The sequence below is a fragment of the Plectropomus leopardus genome, chromosome 18, assembly GCF_026936395.1.
Source record: "Plectropomus leopardus strain MGB_pleo_1.0 chromosome 18, ASM2693639v1, whole genome shotgun sequence".
NCBI lineage: Eukaryota > Metazoa > Chordata > Actinopteri > Perciformes > Serranidae > Plectropomus > Plectropomus leopardus.
This window is the reverse complement of record NC_142193.1, coordinates 20,338,912-20,359,771: the sequence shown is the minus strand read 5'-3', so window position 1 is coordinate 20,359,771 and position 20,860 is coordinate 20,338,912. Positions and strand designations below refer to the sequence as shown.

General features: G+C 44.4%; 1 protein-coding gene across 2 annotated transcripts; it reads right to left on the bottom strand.

Moving 5' to 3' along the window:
* Window positions 1–3,250: 3,250 nt before the first annotated feature.
* On the bottom strand, window positions 3,251–20,406 carry axin2 (axin 2 (conductin, axil)). Of its 2 annotated transcripts, XM_042505153.2 has the most exons (10): window positions 19,582–20,406; window positions 17,104–17,235; window positions 14,630–14,732; window positions 12,626–12,766; window positions 11,452–11,984; window positions 10,690–10,866; window positions 10,116–10,331; window positions 9,812–9,946; window positions 8,930–9,079; window positions 3,251–4,911 (listed from the first exon to the last, which is right to left on the bottom strand). In XM_042505153.2, the coding sequence occupies exons 1-10, from the start codon at window positions 20,388–20,390 to the stop codon at window positions 4,785–4,787; spliced, it is 2,523 nt and encodes an 840-aa protein (XP_042361087.2). In that variant the 5' UTR covers window positions 20,391–20,406; the 3' UTR covers window positions 3,251–4,784. The 2 variants fall into 2 exon arrangements, with proteins under 2 accessions (XP_042361087.2, XP_087947206.1); XM_088091080.1 differs by lacking the exon at window positions 3,251–4,911 and having other exon boundaries at window positions 8,939–9,079; window positions 9,721–9,946.
* Window positions 20,407–20,860: the final 454 nt, after the last annotated feature.

Sequence of the window (20,860 nt, the reverse complement as noted above, 5' to 3'; positions counted from 1 at the left end):
TTTTTCAGGTAATTTCTTTTCCTTTTTTGTGTTTTGTTTTTTTCTTTTTAACTTTCCTGTGTTTTTTGTTTGTATGTTTGTTTTGGGTTTTTCAGGTAACTTTCTTGTACTTTTTTTAAAAACATATTTCATTTCTTTTTAATTGCTCATTGCCTCTGATGTTTTTGAAGGAAATCAAGCCAGTTAGCCCACATTTTAAAAAGTAAATTTGTAACAAAACATAACGGGCAAATATTATATAGCACAAATATTTTATGCATACTTATATTTTTTTATGAAAAAAATCTTAATTTGTCAAGTAACTGGTAACTAAAGTGTTAAGATAAATGTAGTGGAGTGAAAAGTATAAGGTGGGATGAAAAGAAAAGACTCAAGTAAAAAGCAAGTACCTGAAATTTGTACTTAAGTACAGTGCTTGAGTAAATGTACTTAGTTACATTCCTCCAATGGTAAGTGTCAAAAAAAACAGCAAACTCTATACGCTGATTAAGACTATGAGATGTAATTAAAGTTATTTTGTCAGACTAGTTTTGCCTTTTCTTTTTCACTTTTTTGCCAAAAATAAAACAGAGCTGCAGGTGGTAAATCAGAGGCACAGAACTGGCTAAATATTGTTCTGTAGCCTCACAACTTAAGACTGAAGTCATACAAAAACACACAAATAAATTCTTCTTTGTCGAGGCATTTTTGAGGCAACCCTCGAATGCCCCCAAATCTTAATACCCACCCGAAAAGCACCTACATGTTTGAATAGCAGTCTATAGTCAACCGCGCCCAGTGCACGCTTCAAAAAGATGACCCCGTCTAAAATAGCCCTCTACACAAAGATGGGTTCACAAGGCCGTCTGACAGTGGAGCGCCGCTGAGTGAGAGCCTCTTAGTTCTGAAGGGTCCAAAGGCTGGCCTTCAAGTGTATGCACTGACCTTTGCTGATGAAAGGGCTGAAAATGGTATTTTAACAATATCATGATGCCCTTTCAATATGAAAGGCAGCATAAGCAACACTCTTAGCCAATGAAAGTTGAAAGGACAGAGGGTGGCAGAGGAGCGTGGTGTGTAAAATGTGTGTGAAGATATCACTGTGCATGTGTGTGAAGCTATAAGCTATTACATATTTAAATTAAATAAGGTATCATGTAAGTCAGCCTGGTGTACACGATGATCCAAGCTTTACATCTTACACAGCTGTGGGTCTCAGCTGATACTGCCATGAGGAAAACGTGGAACAGCTGGATAGAATTAATTTTATATTGAGGTATTATGATGGAGTTTTAGGGCCACATGGAGGTTTTTTTTATTTTTTTGAAACTTCGAAAATAAAGTTGTAATGACATTACGAGAATTAAGTTGTAGTTTTACCAGAAAAAAGACATCACTTCATGAGAATAAACTTGAAATATTACGAGAATAGTCATAATTTTACAAGAAAAAAGTCATAATTTTATGAGGATAATCTTGAAATATTATGAGAATAGAGTCGTAATTTTACAAGAAAAAAGTCATGATTTTATGAGGATAAAGACGTAATATTACGAGAAAAAAAATCATAATTTTACAAGGAAAAAAAAGTAATTTTAAGAGAATAACGTATTCTAAAAAATTAACAAATATTATATTATGGAAATAAACATATTGTGAGCAACCGCTGTCCCCGGTGGTGTGCCACCACTTGTTGACCTGTGCTCTTTTTTCTTGTAAAACTACGACTTCATTCATAATATTGCAACTTTTTTTCTCATAATTTTACAACTTTATTCTCAAAATTACAACTTTATTCTCAGAATATAATGACTTTATTCTCAAAATTACGACTTTATTCTCTGAATATAATGACTATTCTCAAAATTACGACTTTATTCTCAGAATATAATGACTTTATTCTCAAAATTATGACTTAATTCTCAAAATCTAACATTTTTTTTCTTTAACATGGCCTTAATTCTCTGACGTTAGGTATATTTGTATAATGCTATTTTATTTTATTTTTAAATTGTCATCAAATCCGATAAAAACACCAACACCTGTGTTAAACAGTTTGATTTTCTGACCACAAATGATCCACAGTGACTATATTCTGGTTCTCCATCACCCCTACTTTCATTCATGAGATAATGTCATAAACACTGTTGCTTTCTATTATACTTACTGTGACGGCCCCGCGGATGTCATCTCTCTGGTGATTTAACTGTCTGTGCTCTCTTTGCAGGCAGGCGATCGTTAGGATAACTGCGAGCACCTGAGAGTGTGTCAGGTTAATTTGAGAAGCTCTAGCTCAGTCTCTGTTATTCCCTGCCCCTCTCTGGTTTGGTCATGTTTGGGTGTGCCCCATTTCAGTGCTCTGGTGAGCTGTTTTGTGTGTTTAATCTGTCAGCCAGCGGCAGCAACCGTGTAACTGTCAGCTGACAAACAAACACCAATGCCGGCAGAGAAAAAGCCATGGTAGCTGCCACTTTACAGCCCTGACTGACTGAGTTACAGTCGCTATATTGCAGCTGGAGTGATCCAAAAGCAAGATGGTCTAATATGACATTTTGCACAAAAAGAGGATTGTGGATTTTGTCCATACACTGCAGATGCACTCAGGAAGGGGTCTGAAAGGCCAGTATGAACAACAGGAGTAAATAAAGCGAGCAAATCCCGCTATAATGCTCATATAGATATCGGACGATTGTTTTAAGACTTCAGAATTTAATATTAAAGCATTTTACTCCTGACTTCCTGATGATCTGTACCTGTAACTTGCATTCTTGCAGCAGTCTGCTCTCTGCCTCTCCGTGAGGTTTCATGTTCACTGGGACCCTAATTGAGTCTGAGCAAAAGACCACATTAGTCTCACACGCAGTTCATGAAGTGCCGCAGGAGGCCAAACAGTTAACCATGTAAACAGCTCGGTGAAATGTACTTATGGCGTGCATTTGCCAAACGTCTCATTAACACACACTTAGATACTCTCTGTCTTACACTAAAACACACAGAGGCTCTGGTGGCCAAATTAATGCTGCATGCTTTAATTTCCAACAGGGAGTAAATTAAGAGCTGATAATGGATGCAAATCTGGCAGAGATTTCTCACCGGATCCAGCGAGTTGCACTCTCCACAGCGGGGTGTGTGTGTGTGTGAGAGTCAGACACACACACACACACACACACATACACACACACACACACACACACACACACACACACACACACACACACACACACACACACACACACACACACACACACACACACAAAACCATAGGAAACCATTTGCTAATTTGAAAAATAGAACATTTTAATAAAGGCTACATCTCTTCATAATTACAATAATTAAAGTACCGAGGCATCTTTTCAACTGAGCTCTATAGAACGCATAATTTACAGTTTACAAGTGGAGCCAAGGAAGCCATGAAAAATATTATAAAACATAAACATGATGAAACGGATACTAAAAGGCATAAAAATATCTTTTCAACATAAGGCCCCTTGTAAAAACCAAGGGAGTAATCTGACCCTGAAAACTGGGTAAAACACGGCAAGAATCCATGTAGGCACAGCTACTGTACTCAATTAAAACACTATGGACATAGTGTATATCACCACCATTATTATCATCTGCAGCTCATAGCGCAGGCTTCAAATACACACAGAGTAACCCTACTCAAAAGCAACTCAGTCACACAATCACATAGGTAAGCAAGTTGGGGAGCACATTATAGAGCTTTTTGTTGGTAAATATTAATATTGGTGTAAACACATTTTGGGGACTCTAGGACCTGTTCAGGGCAGTTTCCTCTTAGTAAATACGTAGGCTATTTGTGCGATGCCTGCGCCACTGAAACAAAGGCACTAAGACGCGACAGATCAAGGCTAGCTGGGCAGAGTCCCAGAGTTGGGAATTAAACGTTAATAGCATTTTTGTTCCTTTTTTTTTTTTTTCCATAGTACACTCAGAGCAGATGGGGACACGGCCACAAATAGCACTGCAGTAGTAAATATATTATCAAACTATTAAGTGATAGAGAGCCATTTCTCAAAGCTTCAGCAGTAAGCTCTCCAGCCAAGAGATCAGAGATGATGTCCCGCTAAATCTCCAGGTACAGGAGTGGATTTTTTGAAGAGGTATTTTTGAAGTTTACAGTTCAATGAGGGGCAGAAAATGAATAAAACCCATTTCCTTTGCTTGAGAACTGATGCTCAGAAGGGAGAGGGGGAAAAAAAACGGATGTGGAAAATTGGAGAAGTTTCTCCAACTCCGAGCAGCTTGTCCATGGAGGAATAATAGGGTTGGGGCGGGGATATTTCCAATAAATAGCAATAGAAATCTTTACACAGCAATACGAGCATCACAATACAATGCAATGTACATGTATATCTGCATATACATATTAGCGATGTGCTAGCGAGTACCCGTGGGCAGATGCTAGCGCGGGCAGGGTCAGGTAGGCTGTCAGTCTCAAATTTGAACCCACCGCCCCGCTTCTTTGAGGAGTGGTCATTCACCTGGAGTCTCTAGAGTTTTCTCTTCTGGAAACATGGAGATGTTTCAGTCCAGCAACACACAGTCTTGTATTTTCTTCACTTCAAGGCGGGCGTGTTCACGCGATAGTCCAGAAATAGCGATATCATGCCCTCCATCGTTTCTCTCTCTCCATCCAGTCCGCCTGCCCAGACCTCGTCGACATTCCTTCAGCTTCTCCAGTCCAACAGTCTTAGCTTAAAAGACACATACTTAGTGTGTGTGAAGGGAGTACATCCACGGAGTTGTGAAGCGTCCGTATAATCCACAACACAGGGAGGGCCTCACTCCATCCTCTCCACCTTGCCCAAGATCTTGCCTTCGTAGGTGGGCAGCAAGGAGCTGTCGTCTGACACCTCCTCAAACACCGCGCCACATTCAAACTCATCGCTGGCCTTCTTGAAGTAGTACCTGCGAAGCAGACACAAGAGAGCGTTAACACTTTTAATGCACCACACACAAAACTCAAAGACGCATTAAGGCTTCTGAGCTCAAAGTCAAAAGAAAGACCCAAAAAGTCAAACAGTATGTTGCCACCCTCTTTATTCGACCTTTTTTACATCACGCCTAATTTCCGCCATCCATGAAAAGCCACTCGGTACACAATCAACCAAGCCTGCTGAGCTACAGACTGACTTCTAAAGGTGGGGTGCAACCTGCTGCTAAAAAGTCTAAAATAAGAGGCTCGCTCTCTTCATTCCTCCTGTCTTTTACTTCTCCCTTTCCTTTTTCCTCCATCGTTGTTGTGAGTTTTGCCCCGGCTAACAGGGGCCAATTAGGGCAGCGTGCAAATGAAGGGGTCCTTTGACAAAGGCTGAAATTTTGGGTGCCTGCAAGTCTGCCTGTCATTACTCCCCCCCACCCCGACTCCTATACACCCACGTTAGAGGACACACATGCACAGGCTTTCACTCGCTCCTCATCCCTGTTTCATTATTACAGGGACAAAGAAAAGAACAGAGACAAAGTGGAGGAGGAGAAAGAAGCAGTACACGGTGTCCTGCCTTACCCCTGTTGATGGCACGAGCCCTCGCTGAGAGCTATAGGAAGGGCAGCCGACTGACAACTTTCTGTGTGTGTGTGTGTGTGTGTGTGTGTGTGTGGAAGAAAAAAAAAATCCAAGGAGGGGCTTCTCGTCAGCCATGACTTCACTGGGCCATTAATGATGCAACCCCCCCATCCTCATTTTAGAGGAAGAGAAACCAGCAGGGGTGGGTCGGTTCGGGTGGAGGGGGGTGTCTCAGAATTCACTCATTAACTATGTAATGGAAAAATGCCTCCATTTGCTCCATGTGTGGGGTGACTGGAATGTGGGTATGTTTGTGAGCATTTTGTTTTTAATGAGACGGGAGGCTGACAAAGTCGAAACATGCAATACTTATAAAACAAGACTGAAAAAAAAAAAAATCGCAAAGGTGCCCGAGTGCACATTTGCCAATCGACACGAGGGTGGTCACTAATAAAAAGCAGCCACATTTGAAATACAGGATGGCTAAACGGGTCACAAGGTGTCTCTCTCAGGAAAATAAAGTGAGTAAATACGACAAAGTAGATAAATACGAGGACATTAAAGAGCACAAGACATGCCTGATAATTGTATCCTCCTTTACTATCTGGAGGAAGAAGGGAAAAAAAGAAAAAGTAGAGTTGTCTGACTCTTAAAAAAAATCTTCAAAGAGCAATGATCTTTTCTGCTGAGAGAGACAGACAGAGACAGAGAGAGCCTGAATTTCCACTGGAACATGTTTTATGTGGCTAGATCTGTTTCCCCCCCTTCTCCCCTTCTCTCTCCGTTTGCACTGACATCTGGCACCAATATCGTCTGGCAGGGCCCAGCAGTACTGTTCTTTGTTGAACCGCTGCCATGTTGAAATGACCCAACTCCACACATTCTCTGGCTGCTATTAAAGCGCCGCGCAGCTCTCTTTCCAAAAAAATGTGGATGGTATGACACAGGAACTGAGACAGCGAGCCAGAGAAAAAAGAAGAGAGGGAAGGAGGGGGGGCAGCAAACAGACAGATGTGGAGATCTCAGAGCTAAGTGATCACATTTGTAGATCCAAAAACGCTGCACACATCTGGACGGGAAGACATTTCTGTAAGTTTTGCTTTTTTCTTTTTTTTTAAAAAAAAAAAAAGTTTGGTACCTGTAATTATTAACACAATACTCAACTCGTGCTTTTTTTCGTGGAGACCGTTTCCGCCTAAACAACGAATGTTTGATCTTTTCCCCTTTAATGCCAACTGGAAAGGAGCAATCAAAGTAAAAATCTCTCTCCGCAAACACACATCAAGTTGCGCGGCCTCAGTCAAGGCCCTGAAGTACAGCAAACAAGCGAATCTGGCATTTAACAATCTGCCTTTCAAAAATATCCATAAAATGATTACAACATGTGTAAACATTGTGCGCGTTCAACGCAAGCACATTCAGACGTGCACAAACACACACACACACACACACACACACACACACACACACACCGGGGCAGTAAAAAAAGAGCCCCTGATAGCATCAGTGAAGAATTTGCACGCTGGCCATTTGTGTGAGTCTTTGTTGGTTGAAATGAAAGGGGCCGGGGCTTCAAAGCCATGTGTATTAAGTGTGCCTTAGCATGGAAATCAATACCAGATGGGACCCAAATCGCTGCAGTTCAAACTCTTCCACTAACCCCCGCACCACCCACCCTCCCTCTTGTCCTTTCCTTTTCATTGCACCCCCCTCAACTCACACACGCATACAAACCACAGAGGCCTGAATCTGACTGCACACACACATAGAGAAAAACACTGATAACAGCGCTCCACACAGGCACGGATAAAGCACGAATGCATCTGAAGAAAATATCAGATCTCTATATGGTCACACAGGTGCCGACTGAAAGGTATAAATGCACCACCAGACGGTGCAGCATGTAGCCTTTTAGCTAACTAACATGAGTCGTTATCACTTCAGTTGCTGTTTTCCTTTTAGACTGACAAAGTCTGAAGTGTCATCATGTCATGATGACATTACACTTGCAATCAGAGTTTAGAGCTGCACCATATATTGTGTCTGCAAACGGCGATGTCAAGTAAAGCCAATGAACTCAAACGCGTCATGCTCCAAAATGTTTTGCTGATTGATACAAAAGGAAAACTCACGCGATTCTCATTTTCCGCGATTAATGTTACTGGCCAAGTCTAGTAGTTGCAGTGGTAGTCATAGTTGACGTTTGTCATGGGAAGAGCAACTTGTCTGCGTATGTATGTTAAAAAGTGCCATAACTGAGCCAGCGAGTTGCCGCGATGAAACACAGTTTTCCGAAGCTACAGTGGTAAGCAGAAAGCATCCAGATAAACTCACGTTCCATTGTAACACATTCATACGACCTAACAAAGTTTGTTTTGTGTTTGCTGCACAGAAGAAAAATAGCATCTGTTTAGTTATCGCGACGTCTCCTGACCATTCTTCCCTGCAGAGGCGGACTGTAAAAGCTAGTTACCAGCTACGAGGCAGACTGACGCTAAATGAGCTAGCCTGACAAACTGAAGTCTCCAAACTACTTCTAACACCGATGCTTATCTACAAGAAAGGCCCGTCTGATAAGGACCAAAGCACGGCCCACTAGTAATCAACCACGAGCTGAAAAAGAGCGAGGAACACAAGGGAAAACGCTGTCACATATCTACGCATATTAGCGCTACGATGTCAACAGCTACAGAAAATAAATTTAAGAAAAAAACTAATGTTACATGCTGAAGGTTATCCACAGAAAATTACTGGAACAGTTTAATTACACAACTAATGTCCGTTACTTTTCCAAAACTTGCAATGATTTTTTTTTACAAATTTTATGAGTTTTCAAGGTATTTCATGAACCGTGGGTGTCATGCTAAGTCAACCAGTGCGTTATACTTTATTTCCTCCTCATACCCCTAAGAAAAGTCTTTAAAACGTTTTTAAAAAGTCACACCAATAATTTTAACATGATTAATTATTTCTGAATAGGGCTGTTCAAGTCATCTGATGAAGTTTCCTGTATTTTTTCTCATCGCAGAAAAAAACAATCTCAAAGTCATTTTTTCCAATATCATGCAGCCCTATCATTGAAAATTAAGCCATAAAGCTCCCATGACACAAAAGATACTGGAAATTACTTAATTCCACTACTTCCTGCCCATGTGACTGCAACTTTAAAAAAAAATAAAAGTCCATAATCGAGCCCCCTTTTCTCAAGTTTCAGTTCTGTCTTAAAGAGGGTTTGTTGATACGCAGAAAAGGAAACGTTTTGTTCTCAATCATAGTTTTACACCAAGGCCAATGAGCTGATAGCGTTTTATTGCCGGCAATCCCAATATCACAGAAGCACCGGTGGCAAGAGTTCACATTACATCATTGCCGTAAAACTTTAACCAACATCTCAGTGTATTCGGTTTTCCAGCTACACACCTGTAGTTGCCCTTCTTGCGAAGCTGCTCCTTGAAGTGGCCCAGGGTGAGACTGTGGCTCTTCATGTTCCTCCGGTAGGGGATCTCCTCACCACAGAAGAAATACGTCACCACCGTCTCGCCTCCTAAACCCTTTTTACACTCCTTCATCCTGGAAGAAAACAAAGAGGGAGAGGAAGAGTGTGTTAGAAGGAGTGGACACACTCATTATGCTTAATAATGACCAAAAGAGAATCAGAAACGGAGCAAAGCTGCTAAAGGGATAACCAGCAATCTACTCTAAATAAAAGTGTGCAGAAGACAGCACTACAGTCGAAATACAGTAACAGCGCTCTGACTGAAGAATAACACTGGTGAGTGAGTGACCTAGTGCCATCAGTAAGTGTGTACTTGTGTGCATGGAGAAGGGGCACAGTATTATCAATTCCCCTTCAGCTATGTCCAATGCTTTGTAGGCCCACTTCAGAAGAGCTCTCTCTGCAAAGCTCTGCTCGCCCCAGCCGACTGCCGGTCCACTGAAGGACGGCCAATAAAAATGATACATATATATGAAAGGGATGTCTCAGTCAGGTGGTGCAGTGACTACACACTCCCCACACACAGCACAAACACACAAGATTCATGCAAACAGGAGCCAGGCGTCTGTGTACAAATCTTGAAATAAGCTTCGCAAAGGGGGTCACCTTCTCTTTTGAGGGGACTGTGATTGTGATGTGTGTGTTTTTGCACGACTACTCGTGTGCGGTGAGCGGTGCACGCAACAAGCAGGAAGAGTTAAAAGGGTAGAAGTACACTGCAAGGTGGAGGTTATGGCTGAGAGGAGGAGGAAGAGGAGCAGAGAGGAGGAGAGGACAGGGAGGGCAGGACGCTAGAGGCATCGTACTCTTCTGATTGGAGACCGGGGCTGGTTGTGAGGAGGCCAGCAGGGCTGGGATTGGCTAGAGACAGAGGGACGGACCCCTCACCCTGGACAGGCACTAGGTGGCTCTTCTCTTGCTGGAGACTGGACATTGAATGCCTAGAAAGAAATATGGCATAAGCTTTATTACTAGGATCAATAACACACTATTTTCTTCAGTGAAAATCCAAGACGTCAATTTATTTCACATCTAGAAATTGTAAGCAAGGAAGAAATCAGAGCAAGCCTAAGAGCGATTTTCAACAACTACTCTCTAGCTTCTGCGTACCTTTGCTTGGTGGTCTTAGTCGAGACCTCCTCCAGTCTGCGGCAAGCCTCCTCCAGCTGGGCCAAAGTGTTGGGAGGGGGCAGGGGAGGCATGGCGGGGTCCTGGATAAATGGCTGGGCAGGCTGGTGGCTACGTAGGTGGCCAGAGCTTCCACCTCCACCCCACGTGTGTGTCTGCGTAGACGAGCCACCAAAGGATTTCTTGGTGCTCTGGTTACTGCGAGGTAGAAAGGAAATAAGACCATATGCATTAAGACCGTGCGATGGTGGGAACACAAATGAGGGTATATAATGAGGATATTTAAGTAGAGCTGTGTGCTGGTATGAAATTTAGTTGTGCATTTGCGATCTGTTGTTAGCTGCTCACTAGGCCTTTATCACATGAATGCCACTGTCACACTGAACATCCTGCTGAGCCCCATTTAAAACTTTGTATTTAAAAAAACCCTTACATAACCAAATATTCTTAGTTAATAGACAAATCGGATTCAGCTGACATAATTCTGAGTCCAGTTCAGGCCTATATTTTAGACAAAAATAAAAAAGTTAAACTCCGGGTATCAGCTGCTTCTCACCTGTGAGACTTGTGCCTGCCTTGCCGTTTACTTTCCAGGATCCACTGCAGCACATTCTGGGTGGGGTCTGTTGTGTCGCTGGGCAGCTGCAAGGGCCCACAGTCGTCCATACATCTCTCTGCCACTCCATCCTCAGCCCCAGAACGACAAACACGCCTGGACAGAGAGCTGGAACGCCTGGAAGGAAGAGAGACATAATTAATATAATACATTTTTAAACAATAAACCGTAGAAAATGCAACATAAAACCAGAGAGGTATTGGACTCATCATGAACGGCTTAACACCCTAGCGGCATCAGCTTTCCAGCGCCTAATTTATAGGATGAACAATAAACTGGACGTCTTCTTCGAAATCTGGGAACCATTTCTGATACATTCCAGGGAATCCAAGTCAGAGAAATGTCTGACTTGACATATCTTGGAACCAAAACATACACAGCCCTTTAGTTCAGACAGGTGGTTTAGGGGCTGTGAGTGAACGCAAATATTGTCTCCTGAATAGTTTTGACCCAACCTTAGTTCATATAATATTTGATTTTTTTCTCTTGGTAATTCTTTTTTAATCTTTTTTTAATATTCATTTACTCATACACTAATTATTTTCTTTTTTAATGCACAATTTGTTCTTTAATATACTCTTATCTTCTTGTCATCATATGTACATGTAACTGTATTTGTCATGGTTTAGGATGCTGTAGACACGTTCTTGTGTGGTGGAAACAATAAAAAGCGTGACTGAAAAAAGATGTGTTGGAACTGACCCCATGCTGTTGTCTGTTGAGATGGCCCCACACATCTCTCTGCCCAGGCTGCGGCTGCGCTGGTAAGGCTGGCAGGGCTGGCACTCGCCGCTGCTAGAGCACAGGCCATGCACCCTGAGTGCTGCCTCCCTCTCAATCTGCTCCTTCGTCTTGGGACTGGCGTGGTGGTGGATGTAGTGGTGGTGAATGTGTTTCGTGCTTTGCCTGCTTATGAGGGTCCTGCTGGGCCCCAAGGCCAGAGTGATAGCCGCTTGGTCTGGACTAGAGACAGAAGGACTGGAGGGCCCCGTCCTGACCAGGGCCTTGATTCCAAAACCTGCCCGTGTGATGGGCCTGTGTTCTGGGGAGCTGGAGCGAGGCGAGTGGCGGATGACAGCGGGGGACTGGCAGCCGGGGGTCTTCAGGACTCGAGACAGGTGTTCGTCCAGAATGGCCTGGGGGTCCTCATCGGAGGAGCCAGGGAGGAGCGTCAAGGGATGGGGAGAGAGCTGAGGAGCACTTCCCATAACCTCTGTGTCTTCTTTTTCCTCCTCCTGGTAGAAAAACGTACAAAGTCATCAGCTGAGGATAAGAAATATCTTTAAGTTGACTTTTCTAAGAAAAAAAAAACTTCTTAAATACCCCAAAATTAGCACATGTCCACGGGTTTTTCAAACACAGGTAAACCTGCTAAAAATAGGCTATAGACTGCTTTCCCATTGCCAGTAGAGTAGAGCTGTGTACACGGCTTTGCAGCCAACAATTGTTCGTGTGTGTTGTTTTGCTGTGTCCATGCGACATCACAAATGGATCAGAGAAAAGGTAAACAGCAGAAACAGCATGGACAGGGGTCTTTGAAAACTTTACAGTGGTTACTTCGGTTTATACATCTCTTGTTTATTCAGTCTCTCTTTTAAACGCTCTGCAGACTAATATGTATTGATGTTTTGGTGCTGCTTAGACGGAGACAGGCAACAGTAAGTGGAAGTTGAATCTCGCCAGTTAAGGAGCTGAAATTAGCGCGTTCACCTGGGTGTTGTGCTGCCATCAATGCCAATCTGAGATGGAGGCAACAAAAACCTGTGACAACTGCAGAGTCAACTGACCCGATTGTATGCATTCCCATTGCATTAAAAGCCAGATGTTAGCGGGTGTTAGCAGGTTTTTTGTGCAGCAGGAATGAGGCTCTACAAACCTCCTGAATCTGCTGCAGCTTCTCCTCCAGAGAGTTGATGGTGTCCTGTTTTCTCTTCAGGCTCTCCAGGCGGGAAATGAGCTGGGCTGCAAACTCTGACGGCTCCATTGGGACCATCTCCTTGGGAGGACGGCGAGTTCGCTTTGGGAAGAAGAAGATACATTAGCCATTATATCACATGATATCCCTCCATTATTTAGACACAGCCTTTACCAACTTCTACAGAGATATCTGTACTCATCTCCCCTTATCTGCCTACATTTATGCATTGTTCTCCACCAGCGCCTGCTCCACCATTGGTGGTACTGATCAGGGCGCTCTCACAGGCACCCAGGGCTACGGGGTTGTTTCAAGGGGTGGCGGGCTTGGTGTACGGTCACGCTGGGCTAGGCCTCGGCTGGTTCCCTCTGTCATCATCAGCAGGCCTCTTTAAAGTCAGCTCACTTCAAAGGCTTCCTCGTCAAATATCAAACACTCAGTGGGGGGAGAATAGGGTGGTGCAGGGAGGGATGGAGGGATAGATGGATGGGAAGCAGTGGCTTTACATCTAGGAATAAAAGCCACATATCGACAGGGGGTGGAAGAGAACTCCAGGGAGGGAAGGATGAGGGATTAAAAAAATGGGAGAAGTTGAGATGCAGAGATGTGTGCTCGCAGAGGGGGAGAGAAAAAGAGAAAATGAAGAGAGGAAAGGATTGAAGGAAAGAGATAAAGGTGCCGAAAAAGGACGGGAGATCAGAAAGGTTGAGGTAATTTATTCCCCCCCCTGTCACACACTGGGCACCTTTGAGGTACAGTATAGTGACAGTGTGAGAATGTGTGTGTGTGCGCACACATCTTAAATTATTTGCATTTTTGCACAGGGGCTTTCTTGATTTTTCTTCCTCTTTTTTGTTTCTCCTATCCCTTTGTAGTCGGGATGAAGGGGAGAAAAGAGTGAGAAAAAGAGGCGCTGTCTGATGGAGCCTGGGGCTGATGCACCATGGGAATGGAAGCCATCGCCAAAAATCAGACGGGAAACCAAAACAAGAATAAAAGCGAAAATAAAGTGAAAGGGGGACAGTCAGAGAAGAGTGGCGGGAACCAATCTGTGGATGTTTTCCTCATACAAGTAACACTTGCTGCATGTCTCATAATGTTGACAAAAAAGGGGGTTACATCGAGTTTATTTCAACAAGCTGCTTCTGTTACGACTACCTCTGCAAGATGTTCCCCTGCCTCTGTTTGGGACTTCTTTTCCTGTGCTTCTCTTAACCTGAAGTTGGCCTCTCTTAAGCCTTAAACTCCCCTCTGACCCACTGAGAGCTCACATGACATGCTCAAACTCTTCCCCGAGATCCCTCACTTTTAGGGGAGGGGGCTGGCTGAGTGTGTGTGTGTATATGCGGGGGGGGTTGCTGTGGAAAAAAAGGGGGCCAGCTCTGCTGGAAGTTGTCACATCCCTATGCGTTTGCTCCATTCATCCTTGGATCAAAGCGCTGCGTGCATGTGCGTGTGAATGTGTCTGAGTATCTTTGTGTTTTTGTTGAGGCTGATTTCAGAGCCCTCGGGATAAAGCGGCAGAGATCTTTCTCATTTCTCCCTATTCTCCATATTTACAGCATCGGGAGGGAAGAAAAACCCTGGTGTGTTCCGAGCGCTGCGGCGATAAACAGCTTAGAGACCCCCCTCGTCTCCCGCAGACTTCAAGGAACCCTAATGGGGGTGTAGGTGACACCAAAGGTAGCGAGGGGGCTCGTGTTTGTATGTGCGCTTATGTGAGTGTGTGTGTGTGTGCGTGTTTGTGTGCGTGGGAGGCAGGGTCTTTGACGTTACTCTTCAGATCTTTGCTGGTGTTGTTGAATTGAGAATGCCGAATACAGTTTGTGCCGTACTATTCATAGAACCAAGAGAGACCCGGAACAGAGGGTGGTATGGAAATTACACTGTGGGACCTAGGTTCAAAAAGACTTCGGAGCATGTGTGTGTATGGTTGAATGTGTTTGTGTGTGTGTGTGTACTTACAGGGAAAGCAGGCAGAGAGACTTGGCTGTTCATCCGCATGTTGCGCTGCATCTCTCTCTGGAGCTGTTTCTTTGAGCCCAGTTTGTACGGAGGGATGCCATCTCTGGGGGGCAAACAGACAGATCACAAAGGTCAATTACCCAATCAGACACAACATTTAAGACCAAAACAGCCATTCAGGAAGAAGCTTGTTAGCTAACTGGGAAGATCAAACGAAGCAAGAATAAATCTAATCAATTAATTCTCCCGACCATTTTGTTTTTCCATCCTTTAGACTTAATTTGATGACAAAAAAGACAGTCAGAGGTGAATCAAGCCAGCCTTTCAAGTCTTGTTTATGTGTCGGAGCAGACATGGTTCTGAGTGAGGTTGTAGGAGGTTTTGTTTGCCCTAGAAATGACTCTCGTTTTCATCTCTGGCTCCAGCGCAGAACTGGGCATCCTGCTGGCTATTTCCTCTCAACACTACACACACTTACACACACAAACACACTCTGCAGTCACAGTGCGCTCTGCTCTACTGGCCAGAAGTAGTGTCAGCATTAGCATTCCCCTACTGACTTTAATGTTGAGCTGAGGACACTGTTAGCATTAGCAACTCATTATACTTACTCAAAGAGTTACTGCAGGACAGGACCCAAGGGTGTAGCTAACCTGGTTAAATCTGTCTGAGGGGACTGAATGGCTGACTGGCTAAAATATGAAATCAAACAACAAACAGCAAGCTTCAAACTGAAGCACTTGACAGTGTAAAACGGTGTCTTTTCTCCATGCTAAACAGCAGTTTCCTGGTGACCTAGCCTAACTGAGGAGCACTTTTCCACTTTTGCTTTGAAATGCCACAGTCATGCGCATAAGCAACCCCCCTCCCCTCCACCCACCCTCCTCCCAATCTTCATTTGGCAAGCGCTGCCGCAGCCAGCCTCTGATCTCCGCACATCAAAAGGCTGGTTTGTAAGATAAGGTAATGTTTGAAGTCTGCGCAGCTGCATTCCCCAGCGTCCAAGCAAATCCATAAATAAGATATAAGCAAAAATCCCCCCTCCACCACTCTCTTTCTCTTCCCACCCAACCGCCTCCTCCCCCTTTTGCTTTTTCCCTTTTCTATTCTTTTCTTTATCTGTAAATGAGATTCAAATGTTTATGGCTCCTTTTAACTGACCTAAAGAGAGGCAGATATTCGGATCAAGGCCAGAGCGAACAGGACTGAGGTGTGGGGGTGGTTGTGTCCCTGTGGCCGGGGCTTTGTCACTGCACTGGGCAAAGTACAGCAGGACTATATGGGCCTCGGCCTCTTTGAAGCAGGGCCGTCTAGAGATATGCCAGAGCAGAGAACCCGGTTGTAAAAAAGACTCGTTATAGCTGCCATATTTATTTGTAGCCCAGCCCTCTGGCTGCACTGATCATCAGTGTCAGTCTTTAAGTAGCTTGGTCATGGTTAACCTCGCTGCTTCAGTGACATCATCCTTGTAGGCTACGACGCCTCCCATGTGAGATGAGGTAAAGAAGATCTTGTACTTTTCTGCTTTCTGTCCAAAACCCAGCTGACCTGAGTGCTCTTGGCCTTGAGCTGTGCACTGCGCAATGACTTCATAGCACCCTGTCACTTGAAAGACACGTGATTACACCAAGCAAATCCTTTTGAAAAACGAGGCCCTCGGCACGTACACAGATAAGCGCACACCACATGTGGACAGAGTTTTAACACTTATGCACTTTGTTTGAGCTGAGATGATTAGTCAGTCCCTTGATTTCTCAATCTATAGGCCATTCATTAACAACAGTTTCTACAACTGACCAATCGCTCACGTCTTTGTGACGTGTCATGAGTGCCAAACCTTTGCTAACTCACAACCAGGTTATGAAATTATTTTTAAGTTTCATTGTTTAAGGTCCAGCGTGTAGGATTTTGGGGCGTCTATTTATTGTGTTTTTGTTATGCTTAGAATGAGCAGTTTATATCTTAAAATGAAGCAGATCCTCTTTCATGGATGTTTTGTAGCCCAGAACATCACTGGCTCTAAATAAGGGCCATTTGCGTTTTGGTGTCAGCCACCATAGCTCTACTCGCTTGACACAGGCGAGAAGTTTCAGTTCTGCAACTTCACCACTAGACGCCACTAAATCCTACATACTAGACCTTTAACTGAATATTTCTTGGTTTTGGTTGCAGATTCTGAAACTAATCATTAGTTGCAACACAAAACTACTTTGTGACACTCCTCTACCTATGCATCAACTCAAGTCTCTCCATTTACAGCAAAATGTTTAAAAACATACCTCAAAGTGTTTTTAAGGGGCCACAATTCACCAATATCCCCACTAAAGCAAACCATTCTTCCAGTTGGGCTAAAACTCCTAAAATGTGTCACTTTATCTTTTTTTATTACTATTTCTACAGTACCTCACACTCCTAAAACACCCTCATGTGTTGGCATTCTCACACACACTGATGTCTGGGTAATATTCACTTACACACTGCTGTCAGTCACGGACATGGCATCATCGGTCAAGGCGTCACTGGACACCTCGCTGTCGTTGGTGCTGCTGACAGGGGCGAAAGAGCCCACATGGCAGGGGTTGAGCGAGTCTCCTCTCTTGTACGATCTGGGGAGGTTACAACAACAAGAATCAGATTAATGCCAACACGACACTGTGACACAGGATCCAACAGGTGGATGACATTTCATTTGTATTTGCTGAAGATCAAGACACGTTGTATCCTCCGAGGTTTTAATGCCACCAAGTGATTAATGTGTAACCTTGTCTGCAATAACAGCTACACCCTGTAATGTATGAATGTGACTGGCTACAATGGGGCCTGGCAAACTCCACCCCTGAAACATGCACTCATGTGCGCTGGGAAAGCCGTGGTTTTCTCCTTCTGCCCCATTTATGCCTTCTTAAACGGCACCACAATTTCTCTCTTTCCATTTCTCTCACTCTTTCCTTAGCATTCATCTCCCGCTGTGCATGCATGCATTCTTGCCATGGTACAGGAGGAGGAGAAGAAAGGGGGGGGGGTGACCAAAAGAGAGAGAAAAAAAGTATAGAGCGGAAGCATGAGAGTGTGTCAGAGAAGGAAAGAAAGGGGAGAGGAAAAAAAGGGGGGTCTTCATGAGGGAGAGACCCAGCAGGACTAAAGCTGTAGGCCCCCAGCTCCAGGCTGACCTTCAGAGGGGCTTGCAAAGAGTCAGGTATTTAACACAGCTGGCCTTGCATTCTTCCCTCCCTGCCTCTCTCTCACCCCCTCATTTATCCTTTCTCCTCCCTCCCTTTCTTTCATGAGGTACACACACTCCCCCTCTCTGTCCTTCCTTTCCGCTCTCTTTCCCCTCACTTTCGCTCCAAAAGCATGCCTCGAAGTCCCCATCCCTGAGTTTTCAAAAGGGGAAAAAAAAAAAAAGATAAAAGTGGCGAAGGCAAGGGGGGGGAGAGCAGCAAAGGGGGGAATCAGAGGAGAATTGACGCAAACAAGAAAAGAGGGAAGCGTGAGTGAGAGGGTATGGGTGGGGAGGTGGTGGTGGTGAAGCTGGGTGCTGATTCTGTACTGTAGTTGCCGTTCAGGGTTTGTTTGTAAAAAGTCAGATGAGAAGAGGGAAGCGGAAACGGGAGAAATGGGCTCCACATGCTTTGAATCTTTTCAGGTGACAATGGGCCTTCATGTCAAAAAAGGACTATACTCTAACTTGAGGCAAGAAGCGTCACACTTTAGGCAAGTCCCCACCACACATGCTGTCAATCATGTTCAAAGCAGGTAGCTGTCATCTTGCTTCACCTACTGTACTCAAGTAAAAGTTAAGATCTTAATGCAACTCGTAAGTCAATGTCCTATTACAGCAACATCAGAAGATGCCCATAAATCATAGAGGTCTATTAAGTCCTCAAGAAAATTTGCTTGGGATGCAGTTTCAAAGCAAACTTTGATTTTGCTCTGTTAAAACGTACAAGCCAACATGGAGAGATCATAATAAGCATCCAAAATAAGCTGCAGAACATCCATCTAATACTGCTGTCTATAGATCTGCTATAGATTTATATCTCCGCCAAAGGCTGAGGACAGCGTGGTACAGGAGGAAGCATAGCATAGCAATGTCATCATCTATTATTTGCCGGCTGGGGCCAGAGCCAGCCGTGCTCTGTGAACTTTTCCCGTGGAAGACGATCCCTCATTCTGCTGAACTATTTCAAAGCCCCGGAAATCCAGGCGAGCGCCAGCAGAGGGCTGCTGCTGCTGCTGCTGGAGATGGTGAGAGGGGCCAGAGAGTGAAAGACAGACAAGAGTTCTCTGCAAACTTAAAAGAAACCCTGAAGTGATTTGATGCACTTTTGCGCATGAGGGAAAAATGTTTCCAGTAGCCTGTGATGTGGATTATGATTTACAGCACTGTGCAAAAGTCTTAGGCCACCATAGATTTGTTGTTTCAGCAAATTTGCATTGAGGAAACATCTGTTTCTAAGTCGCTTTATTTAGATACTAAGAATACAGAGAACATTAACAATGCATTGAAATGCCAGAAAAGGTCAGAACAAAACAGCCTGTTCAATATTTAGTGTGAAACATGAAATCTCACCACCATAACAAAAGATAGCTCAGATCATCAATATTGAGCTTTGGATATGCTTTGTCTTGAATGCAAAATGGTGTAAATACAGCAGAAGATTGTAAATGTCATGTTGTCTGCTCAACAGAGTCCAAGACATTCTAAGTGGAAAGAGAGGTCACAATATATACTTGCACCTTTAGGCAGTTGAAGTTTTTTTCTGAAATATTTGCGATACGGTATACACATTTCCAGTATGTCCTGGTTGTATTTTGAGACTACTGAGAAATAACTATGTACGATCATAACAATCCTGTTAAAATTAAGTTTAAGGTGGCATAAGACTTTTGCACAAAACTGCATGTTAAGCGTTGATTTAAAGCTTAATGCAGTTTAAAAGGTGACATACCTGTATCCCCTCTCCATCACCTCCACCGCCCTCATGGACACGGTGGCCCTCTGCGCCTTCGCCGACAATTCAACCAGCGCTTTGGCTTTGAAATCACAACTCCACTCCTCCTCTTCATTGAGCGTGGGCAGGTATCCACAGACAACTTTCAGGTCGCCCAACCCGTTCGAGTTGCCGTGATTGGGGTTTTCTCCCCCGGTCCTCACGTACTCGAGGTAAATGTCAGAGGTCAGAAACATCTGGTACGCGTTTTCCTCCATGTTGGTTTGGATCTCCGTCTGAGCCTGGTCAAACATGGCAGAGTCTATGTGTTGCTTCTTGATATTATCCCGTATGAAAGTCTTGGTCGCGGGCTTGAGCTGTTTGGCGACAATGCTGTTGTTCTCGATGTAGCGCTTGTAAATTGCTTTGGCGACTCTCTGCGTTTTGGTATCCTTGAGGTCCATTTGCCTGAAGCCATTGCAGGCGAACCAAAAGTCTAAAGTATCGACACATTTTTCCCGCTCCAGGAATGTCCTAAAAAGAAGGGCACCGTCCTGGTCCCCGAGGAGAGAGTGCAAAGACTTTGTCCACCGGGAGAGCGGTGAATCCGGGGAGGCACTCCCCTCTGGCTCCCCAAGACCATCCTCGTTCCTCCTCGCCGCGGAGCCCGGAGAACCGAGCAAAACCGATTTGGGGGGTTCCTGGGGTTTCATCATTGCGAGTTTGCCGGGGTAGCAGGGCGCCTCGCCCTCCTCCCCCGGCACCGGGGGTCGAGGAGCATCTTCGCGGAAACTACTGGCGATATGGTCCATAAGCGCCCGGCTCATGGCTCTGCAGGCAGCAGGAGAGCCTGTGTGTTGTGCGCCTCCTCTGAGCTTCTACTGTAATCTCCTCACTCTCTTATGTCAGCGGGGGAGCTTCTCTCTGGCTGCCCGTCTTCTCTCTGAAACACAAAGTATTGATCTAATCAAAACCAGATCCGCCCCAACTTCAAAGGGGGAGAGACGCAGTAAGAGTCTTTTCAGACCCTCGCTGACTTCTACAGAAAAAGATTCACAGGGAAAAAAATGTGAGAAAACGCTGCAGCAGCATTACATAAACAGCATTTCTTCATATCTCAACCTGGATTTCTACCGAGGCGCTATTGGTTAAATTAACAAGAATTAAACAGTGATTTCGCACAGCAGAAAAACCACCTGCCTGGACTCATCTTCCCTTTCGGCAGCAACACGACTAGTAGTAACCACACGTATGTCAAGCGGGGCTACGAGCTGAACACCATTAATAAGTCATTAAT